Here is a 10,671-nt window from a genome sequence, read left to right as displayed (position 1 = left end):
CCTCGATGCTCCTTGCACGAAGGTAGGCTCTGAACCGTTGTTGCACACCTCCATGTCCAATGCAGTCATCATGTCCGCCAACAACTGCCCCCTGATGTCATTGACCGGGCTCCTCCACTCCTGGGACTTAGCGTTGAAGTCTCCTGCGACTACAGGGCTTCCTGCTGCTCTAACGCTTCTATCCAGCCTCGACAAAAAGTCTTCGTACACGCGCTGGTCCACGTTTGGGGAGCAATAGCAGCTGTAAATACGGGCTCCTGCCACCTGAATTCAGCGGAAACTGCTCTCTATTGGGCCTACCGCATCGATCGGAACCTGGGACAACACCAATATCGCCGCTTTGCCCAGCGCATCGCTATACCAGCCGTTATCTTCGTCAGATCCGCGATACAGCTCACTAATCAGCACCACGTCCCCGCCTGTCTCTCGCGGGCGAACTGGACCATTAGGTCCTGCGCCGCTCTACACACTCCAACGTTGATCTGCAAACATTCGACCATTAGTAGGTCGACTGCCCTGAGTCATGCCGCCTACTATTGACGCTGAGACCGGCAAATGCCCTGATCTCCTCTATGGAGCTACTGCACGTTGCCGCGAAATGTCCCTCTTTTCCACAGCGCCTACAGGCCTTACTCCTATCCGGGCCTGTAACAGGCGCCAGCTTCATGGCCGAAACCCAAGCACTTATAGCAACGAACTCGCCGCTCACAAATTCGCGCCCGGCAGTTGACTAGCCCCAGCTTAATTCTTTCCTCCTTGCTGATCGCCTGGGCCGCCTGCATTGGTAAAACAACAATCGCCGTCTGTGTACCGAAGACATTCCTCAGGTTGACCACCTTTAATCTCTCCTGCTCCACTCCGGTTGCCGTCACAAGAGCTGAGCGTACCTCGCCTTCCTTGATGTCGATTTTTATACCGTTAAGCATGAATTCTGGTTGATCATATGCTCTCTTTGTCGTTAAGATGACTGCTTCTGTCTTGCTTATTGATAACTTGAGGCCGTTGTCTTCTAGCCATTCGCTGACAGCCTCTAGCGTCGCATTTTTTGCGGTCTGCAGTGCTGCGGTTGTTCTGCCTGTTGCTATTATCGCTATGTCGTCTGCGAAAGCTACCAGTGTACTCGTAGATGGACCCTGAAGTCTTATTTCGACGTCTAAGCTGAGTAAATCGTCATACATGACGTTCCACAAAAGTGGCCCTAGTACCGACCCTTGTGGAATGCCGCATGAAAGTGTCATACTTTTGCTCTCCTCGTACACTAGTGTCCGCTCACTCAAGTAGTTATAGATGACTCTCATCAAGTAGGCTGGTGTTCTCTTCCTATTCAACGCTTCCGTAATCTTGCACCACCTCGCCGTGTTAAATTACCCCTCACCCTGTTTACCACGTCCATCACAGTTGATATGGCATCGACTGGTGCAAACTTACCTTTTTTTTTTTTTCCAACGTGTCCATAGAATAGCAGGGGGTACTACCTCTTAGCATTACTTCCCCTGCTATCCCGACGCCGTTTATTATGAAAAACAAAAATAAACAATACAACAAGTATACAATCAGATACAAATACAAAGACAAGGAGGAACCTGAACGTACAGCGAAATGTCTATTTTCTAAGTAGGATTTAAATAATAGATAAAAATATGGAGAAAGAAAGGATTTTAGCTTAAAGAGGAGGCCTTCATGCCACACTTTGTCGAAGGCCTGGGCCATGTCTAGGAATGCACCCGTGCATACTAGCTTTTTTTCTAGTGTGTATGATATTTTGTCAACAAGGCGGTGCACTTGGTGTATAGTTGAGTGATTGTGTCGAAAACCAAATTGCGTGTTAGGGAGGTTGATTTCAATGGCAGAGAGGACATTAATTATTAGTTACCAAAAACAGAATAAAATATGATTTCTTTCTTTTCTTCTCACATATCTTCAGCTCCGCCTCGTGTAGGCCGCCGAGCTATTGGTTCTCGCCTCGTCGGATCCTCTCCATTTCCTCTAATTCTAGGCGGCGTAAAAACCCGCTTACGTGTAAATAACACTGCCTCGGTCTTCTCGACCGCTAGCGATAGCCCTAAGTCTTAGATTTTCTGAACAATCGCTTCCAAAGTTTTGTTCGCAATTACCTCCAATTGTGTGGTAGTTTTGGCCGTGACAACAACCAATGTGTCGTCGGCAAACACTAGCAGCTCAGCCCCAGCCAACATGGGCATCGAAAGCACCTCGTCATATGTTAGGTTCCATAACAGCGGTCCTACCACAGACCCTTGCGGCACACCGGCCGTGACATTTACCTTGATCGGTGTCTCAGTGGTCGGAAGTGTCATTTCCGTTTCTCTGTCTCTAAAGTATGATTTGAACATCCGCACTAAGTACGGCGGGTCGTTCCGATGCTCCATAGTCCGTAGCACGTTGTTCCAGCTCACGGTGTTAAAAGCATTTCGAATGTCCATATCGATGGCTACACAAAATTGCTCTATCCACCGCCGCCACCACTTTAATATTTAGTTCCGAGGCCGCGTCATCCAAGGATCGTCCAGCTCGGAACCCGTACTGGTTGTCTGCTAGTCCTCCACCGTCTCTCAAGTGATCTTCCAACCTCTGCGCCAGCATGTACTCGAACAGCTTAGCTACATCATTTAGCAAGCACAGCGGTCGGTATGTCGACGGTACACTCTCTGGTTTTTGTCCTTTGCGCAATAATACGGCCCTAAGACCTTTTTTTTTTACTTGCATCCGTAGAAAACTGGGGGGGAACCCGCCTGGTGAGGCATTACTTCCCCCCAGTTCTCCGATGCTGTTTATTAATAAAACACAACATTGTTTAAACGGGTGCTTCACACACCCGTTAAAAATTTTACCTTAACACTAACAGTTGTAGTTAAAGCTAACTTAAAACTAACACACCCACTTAGGGTGGGGGCCCAATAACAATATGCACATTGGGCCCCGACTAAATTTTAATTACATTTCGCTTATAACTACCTATAACTACTTTATACAGTTTATACAATTGAGCTATTACTTAACCTAACCTATGTTAATATGTTTATTTTGTTACAGTGGTGACTTCTCGGGCCGATGACGCACGCACCCGCCGCCTTCGACCACCGTCTGCTCTAAGCATTGACGGGACGTTGCCTTTCCCGTTCTGCATTTTCCTTTTCCCTAAGGACTAGGTCAGCGAAACGGGCGACAGCGTACCATGCTTCCGGACTGGCCGTCATACTTCCGACCATCGTTCCCGGGTCGATGTCACCAATTACCTCACAGAGTTTCAGTCTCTGGGATGACCAGGCTGGACACTCCATGAGGGTATGGTAGGCACTGTCCAGCATGTTGCAATGCGAACATGTTGGACTGGGTGCTTTTCCGATCCTGTGAAGGAAGTCGTTGAAGCACCCGTGCCCTGACATCAACTGGGTGAGACAGTAGCACATGTGACCGTGCTTACGCCCCACCCAGCCCTTGAGGTCCGTGATGAGTGTTCGGGTCCACTCACCCCCCGTCGCAGTCTGGAGCCGCCTCTTCCACCTGTTCAGGGTGTAAACCCGAAGGGGGTGTGGAGGTCTCTCCTCTTCTTCAGCTAGCCGGCGCAGCCGAAACGCCTCTTCCCGCTCTATGGCCAGTAGGTCAGCTGGTGGTATTGACGCCAGAAGGTTTCCTGCGTCGTACGACACGGTGCGGTACGCGCAGATGCTTCGGAGTACAGCCCTGCGTTGCACTCTCAATAGCTCCTCTGCGTTGGCTTTCCGGTAGGGAAGCCCGATGGCCCAGACCGGGGCTCCGTAGAGGAGTATCGAGTGGACGACACTGACGAGCAGCCTTCGTCTTGGCTCACGGGGGCCGCCGATGTTTGGCATAAGCCTTGACAAGGACGTTAGCGCACCCTGCGCTTTAACCGCCGCAGCCTTGACGTGCTGCTTGAAGCTGAGGTCGCGATCCACGATGACCCATAGGTATTTCATGGTCTCGGTTACCTCAACTTCTACGTCATTGAGGAAGATACGTGGAATCCGATCCTTGTAGTTCTTCCTGAACGACACCGCTTCCGTCTTCTCGGCGGCCAGGCGCAGGCCCAGAGAGCTGAACTTGGCTGCTACCGCGTCCAGAGCTCTATTCATTCTGTCCTCGACCTCCTCGACCGTCTTGCCAGAGGCGATGACGAGCGTGTCGTCAGCGAAGCCGATTACCGTTGACTGGCCCGGTAGTTCGGCTCGCAACACCGCGTCGTACGTCAGGTTCCATAGGGTCGGCCCCACAACCAATCCCTGTGGAACGCCGCAGGAAACCTCCACCCGCAGCTCTCCGTCCTCCCACGCTGGGCACGCAATCCTGGCTGCCCGCTCCGAGAAGTAGGAGCTGAAAATGCGCTGTAGGTATAGCGGCACTTCCCACTTCTGGAGGGCACTCATTATGTGGCGCCAGCCGATGGAGTTGAATGCGTTTTTGACGTCCAGGCTGACTGCCACACAAGCCTGGTAGCTGTTCACAGCAGTGAGTGCCTCTTCTCGAAGCATACGCAGTGCGTCGTCCGTCGACTTTCCCTTACGAAAGCCGAACTGCCGGTGTGATAACCCCCCTCTTTCGTCGAGGTGTTTCTCTAACCGGCGGACTAGCAAAAACTCCAGTAGCTTCCCCACGTCGTTCAAGAGGCACAACGGCCGGTATGACGATGGTTCGTCAACCGGCTTTTGCCCCTTGCGAAGCAGCACCAGTCGCGCTTGCTTCCAACAAGCGGGAAAGCTACCCGCCTTGAGACAGGCGTTGAGCATGGAGAGCATAAAGGCCGAATCGGCCTTGTACGTTTCGCAAGGTTTAAGCTTCTTCATCACCAGCTTATAGGGTTTTCCCCACGGGTCCTGGTCCACGGACTGCACAACCTCGTCCCAGCACCTCCTCTTGCTGCGTTGAACTGCCACCTTGAGGTTCCGCCTTGCCTCTCTGAGCGCCGCCAGGGCTTCTGCAGAGATGTTCTCGGCTTCTCTACCGCCCCTAGCCGCTTCCCGCGTGGCGGCACGCTTGACGGCCCTCCTTGCTCTCGTGCACGTCCTCCTGAGCTCGGCTATTTCAGCCGTCCACCAGTGGGCCGGGGGTTTTGCCCCTGGTGGACCCTTCCTGGTGGGTCCTTCCTGGTGGGTAGTGCGAAGTTGCAAGTGTCCGTGACACGCCTCTCGAACTCCGCCGCCCACCATTCCACGAGCTCGTTGGGGTCTTCTGGCGGCTCCATGCTCTCTCTTCCCCACTTGGCTAGCGCATACCCAGCGGTGAAGAGGTCCCCGCCGATGCCCTTCGTGGTTTTCCAGCCTTTGAGATGTTGAGTGGTGCGGTGCGGATGCCTACCAGTCAACATCTCGAACTGAATGGTGTGGTGGTCGGAGTGGTTATCTTCCTCCGACCGTACTTTCCACCCACTCAACGCTCCAATAGTAGACTCTTGCCAAGGTGACGTCTACTATTGAGCCTCGGCCCCTCCCAACGAAGGTTGGTTCCGCCCCTTCGTTGGCCACCACAAGGTCCAGCCCGTCGACAAGGGATACCAGGCCATCCCCTCGCGCGTCGGACACCCAGTCCCCCCAGTCTGTCGAGCGCGCGTTGAAGTCTCCCGCGATGATGATTTTAGCGGTTGGCCCTAATACCCTTAGGCTGTCCTCAAGTCGCTGGAGGAACGCCGTGAACTGCCTCGCAGTTTGATTCGGAGATACATAGCAACTGTAGATGTGTACGCCACCTACCCTAGCTGCTACGTACTCGTCATCTCGCTGGATGGCCGCTACCGGGATTCCGTTACCGAAGATCCCGATCGCTGCACGGCTGGTCCCTCCGCTGGTGATCCAGCCACCGACGTCGTTGGTAACGCCATGAGGGTCAGATGCTATTACCACATCGACCCTCTCCTCCGAGACCGTCTGGGTCAGGAGGTCCTGCGCAAGTCGGCAGTGGTTGAGGTTAATTTGCAGAAACCTCATGCACTGCCTCCCTACGCTCCCGATGTTGACTGGGAGTTCCGCTGCTCCCGGTCATCCTCGCTAACCCCTACGTCCTCGATTGTGACTGAGGGGGCTGGACGGTGGCGGCCCTCTTCCCTCGAGTCGATGCGCTTGGATTGCTTGCCCTTGGCGATGGGCCCCTGGCCGTCCTTGGCCATGTGGCCCGCCTCATGGCACCGGAAGCAGCACCCAGTGCGGTCCTGCCCTTTACATTCGGTGGCTATGTGGCCGCGTTGTAGGCACCTGAAGCACCTGGGTCCCCTGTCTTCGAGGACCCTGACACGACAGTTGCTCCAGCCGACTCGGATCTTCTTGGTCCTGACCAATTGGACCGCCACTTTCATGGGGACTGCCATGTGACTAAATCCGCCCCTGCCGGTTTCGCTCCGGGTGATAACCGGCAATGGTATATCACCCTGGAGCTCTGCCGCCGGCCCATCGCTCAAGGCTGATCTGACCGCTGCTTGCAGGTCCTCTGCCTCGACCCACTCCTGGACGTCGAGAATCAGGATCGACGCTTTCCTACTAGGTCTGCCGACCCTGATTCCCGGTCCTATTGCCTCCCTCAGCTTAGCGGCTACTTCGTCAGCCTGCATAGGGGTGCCTTTTAACTGCAGTAGAACAGCGCCGTTGCGCGTGCGGGTGGAGCTACCGATGGTCATCCCTAGCGGCAAGTTGACGGCTGCAATAGCCTTCTTCATGACCACACCGTAGGACGCGCCATCCGGTAGTGGTCCGATGACTATTGCCTCCGTCTTAGGCAGTTTCTTCTTTAGCTCGTCGGGAGTGGGCCCTCTTCTCTGCGGCTCTCTTTCCGCAGGCCTCCTCCTAACCACCTCGCTCCACCGCACAATGGGCTCCACGAACCTGACCCGCGGATTATTCCTATTTGCAGCGCCAGCGTTGGGAGAGATCGAGTCCCCTTGCTGCTGTGGCGATTGTTGCCGTTGCTGCTGCTGTCGTTGACGCTGCGGCTGCTGTCTTTGACGCTGCTGTTGCTGCTGCTGTCGTTGACGCTTCTGCTGCTGCCGCTGCTGCTGTTGCGGCGGCCGCTGCTGGTGCCTCATTTGCACCTGCGGTTGTGGCTGCTGTAACTGCTGGCCCTTCCTGCGCCGCCTTGGCCGGGGCTGTGGCTCTGGCGAGGCTGCTGCTGTTGCTGCGGCTGTTGCTGCGGCTGTTGCTGCGGCTGCTGCTGCGGCTGCGGTTGTGGCTGCGGCTGTAGTTGGGGGTGGGACTGACTTTTGGTCGGTGACTTCAGCAGTTGCTTTGGCTTCAGTGGAGACTGAAGCTGCGGCGAATCCCGCATAGGCGAATACGGCTCCCAGTTCGGCGTATGCATGCCTACGTCCACCATTACTACTTGCCTTTTCTTCCGCGGGGCTTCCTGTTGGAGGAGGAAGATCGGAGTAGTTGCCTTAAGCAGCGCGCACACCAAATACGTTCCGTCACGTTACGTCGCAGCTTCCGTTGAGCCGAAAGGTTTGCTTATTATAAACTCTTATGAACAGGCGCACATAGGTTACGTTACGTTACGTCACGTCGCGCTTGGACGCATGACGGAGACGTTAGGAGACGGATAGGTTGCTGTTTAGGGCAAAATTGACGGACGACGGTAGGTTGATGACCGCTGCACACCGTTGCCGATGACCGTTGTTACGCACGCCCCAAGCGGCAAAGTTTCTGCGCAGAGCACGTGTAGCAAAGAATATTTTTCTTTGTGGTTAGGTTAAGTTTGTTGGAGTATTATTCTTTTAAGATTATTTAATAAAAATATTAATTCAATTTTATTGAAAAAATGGAAGACGAAATATTAATTGAATGCGTGCGGAAGTATAACTTTATTTATGATGCCAGTGAAAAAGGACATGCCGATATGCGATTACTTAAATACGCTTGGGAAGAAATTGCGAAAACCGTTGGAAATTCTGGTAATTTCATTTTATAGTCAGCATTTATTTGAACATATTAAGCTATTTTTCATAGTATTTTCTATCGGTGGATATGCTGTATGACTTAACTAGATATAAACGTCAAACATTGTATTAAACAAAAATATCCTAATAGAATTTTTAATTACCTTTAGTGATAAGGAATTAACTATCGTGATCAACTTGTGTAATTCTGCAAGTCAAATACCCCAAAATTATTTATATAATGTCTGCGATAAGTTTTCGTTATCATTAATATATATATTTATATATAAGTATATATACACATTCAATATATGTGTATATATATATAATTATAAACCTACAGCAATATTTTTTATCGTTGAAAATTTGATTTTTTTATATTGAGACAATTTTAAATATGTTTGATTGTTTATACTTCGCTGTGAAATAGTAGTCAATGTTTGGTGTTTAATGTCTGAATAAAACGACAATAACAATTCCTCTCTCAACCCTTTTCAATAGATCTTGCCGTCCGATGGTCGGCGGCCGGTCATCAATATAATAAAACATCAGACGTTGTTTTGTGTAAAATGACTCATAAAATTCGTTATTTATAAATCACCACTACTAAGTTACCCAAATAATCTAAAAAAACTGAGATAACAATATTATTTAATAATAATCATAATATTATATAATAATTTAGTTTTAACAACATTCGTTTTTAAGAAGTACTTCGGGTTGCAAACGCCTTTTCCCACTGCCACGGTACTGAACCATTATCCGACACAAAAAATTGCTTGAAATTCTCTCTTATATTGTAAGCTTCTCGTGGATTATTTCCTCCAACTCCTGTAAAATTGTTCAACCCCTCTGGAGATTTTGTATCTTCCAATTCTCCTGGCTGCCAATAACATTTATCATTACGCAAAAAATTATGTAAAACTGTCGTCGCCAAAACAACTGTGTCCATGTGCTCTGGCTTTAAGTTGAATTTCCTGTTGTAAATTTTAAATTTTTTCGCCAATATTCCGAACGCATTCTCAACTACTCTTCTAGCTCGACAATGGCGGTAGTTGTAGACCTTATTGTCGCGGTTGTTCTCAACCGCATGCCCTGGAAACGGTCTCATCGTATTGGTAGTTAGAGGAAAAGCTTCATCGCAAACAATCACATGGGGGGCGATTACATCCGTGAGTGGTAACGGCTTTGGTGGAGGAATATTTAAAGTTCCATTAGCAAGAGCTTGTCCCAAGGATGATGCTCTAAAAACTCCACCATCGCTGTTTCTTCCGTAAGCACCGACGTCTACAGATATAAACTTATAATCTGCGTCAACAAGAGCCAACAAGACGATACTGAACTCTTTTTTGTAATTAAAGTACATGGAGCCTGTTTTCGGTGGTTTTTCAAACACGCAGTGCTTTCCGTCCAATGCACCTATACAATTTGGATAGTTCCAGATTCGCCAATACTTTTCTTCCACTCGTTGCCATTGTTCCTCAGTTGGTTGAGGCATATAGATTGGTTGCAAAACTTTCCATAGGGCTTCGCATGTTTCATAAATTATTTTGCGAACCGTAGATTCGCCAATCCGATAGCTAAATGAAATAGTTGAAAAAGAGTCTCCATAACCCAAAAATCTGAAAAAAATTAATTAACTTAAGAAGGAAATTTAAAAAAAAAAAAAACCAGTTTAACTAATATATCAAGCAACGTACCAAAACATATTTTGATCAATTTATCAATTAAAAAAAAAATTTGTATAGTTAATTTTTATTTTTTTTTTATAAATTATTTTTTAATTTTAAATAATTAAGTATAAAAATACTACATATATTTATAATACGTATATTTATTTTCAATATGTGACTTTTCAGTCATAGAATGCAAAAAACGTTGGACCAGTCTTCGCGACCAGTTTCGGCGAAACGTAATTAAAAAAAAAACTGTTAGTGGTCAGGGTGCTGAAAATCGGTACAAATGGAGATATGAGGATACTTTGGCTTTTTTATTACCTCATATGAAGGAAAGGGCACAAAAATCAAACCTAGCTCCCGACAACAACGATGCGCATATTGTTGAAAATAGTCCAGTTTTTGAAGATTCGGATGAACTACTTTTTCCAAGTTCATCATGTGCAAACACATTTCCCTCGCCAACTCCTTCTACAAGTTCTCCTTCTTCGCCAACTTCTATTACTGCCATTAATCAAGAAAACAACTCGGATAAGAAATTTCATAAGCGTTCTCAACAACCAACGACTGCCCAAGTTCTGCAAACCTATCTTGCTTCAAAAAAAGCCAAGGTAGAAGCGCCTCTTGACCATATTGGGTCATTTTTTGTTGCTATGGAGGCAACGACTAGGAGACTACCACCCATCCTCCAAATTGAAGCAAAAGCTAAGATAGCTGCATTGCTTTCTGATTTGGAGATGAGGGCGTATTTGTCTAGCGAGCAAAATACTTCTTTTACTTCGCCACATAACAACTCTCTCGATGAAATAACAATTATGGCGCATGCTCAAACTGTTTCTCCGGCTAATAGCGAATTTAAAACTTACACTATTTTAAAATAATATTTATCCTATTCTTAATTTATTTTTAATTCTTCACTATTATTAATTTTTACACTATCGTAATACTAAAAAATTAAAAAATTAGGTATTATTACAAAAAAGTTTTAGTTTTAAAAACTCATCAGTTATTTTAATGCTTTAGTGCTTAGCACTGCTTAGTAAGCAGTAATAATATTTTTGGTATATTATACATTACTATGTATTATATTTTTTTGTTTTTATT

General features: G+C 48.2%; 1 protein-coding gene across 1 annotated transcript; it reads right to left on the bottom strand.

Moving 5' to 3' along the window:
- Window positions 1–5,968: 5,968 nt before the first annotated feature.
- On the bottom strand, window positions 5,969–7,317 carry LOC126845456 (uncharacterized). The gene is made up of 2 exons (XM_050584107.1): window positions 7,218–7,317; window positions 5,969–7,176 (listed from the first exon to the last, which is right to left on the bottom strand). The coding sequence occupies exons 1-2, from the start codon at window positions 7,315–7,317 to the stop codon at window positions 5,969–5,971; spliced, it is 1,308 nt and encodes a 435-aa protein (XP_050440064.1).
- Window positions 7,318–10,671: the final 3,354 nt, after the last annotated feature.

The sequence above is a fragment of the Adelges cooleyi genome, unplaced genomic scaffold, assembly GCF_023614345.1.
Source record: "Adelges cooleyi isolate 19-005CV unplaced genomic scaffold, UGA_ACOO_1.1 ACOO_flye_CR_arks_rails_tigmint_CR_PRNA_787, whole genome shotgun sequence".
NCBI classification, from domain to species: domain Eukaryota; kingdom Metazoa; phylum Arthropoda; class Insecta; order Hemiptera; family Adelgidae; genus Adelges; species Adelges cooleyi.
The sequence above is the reverse complement of the archived record's forward strand: the minus strand, read 5'-3'. Positions and strand labels throughout refer to the sequence as shown.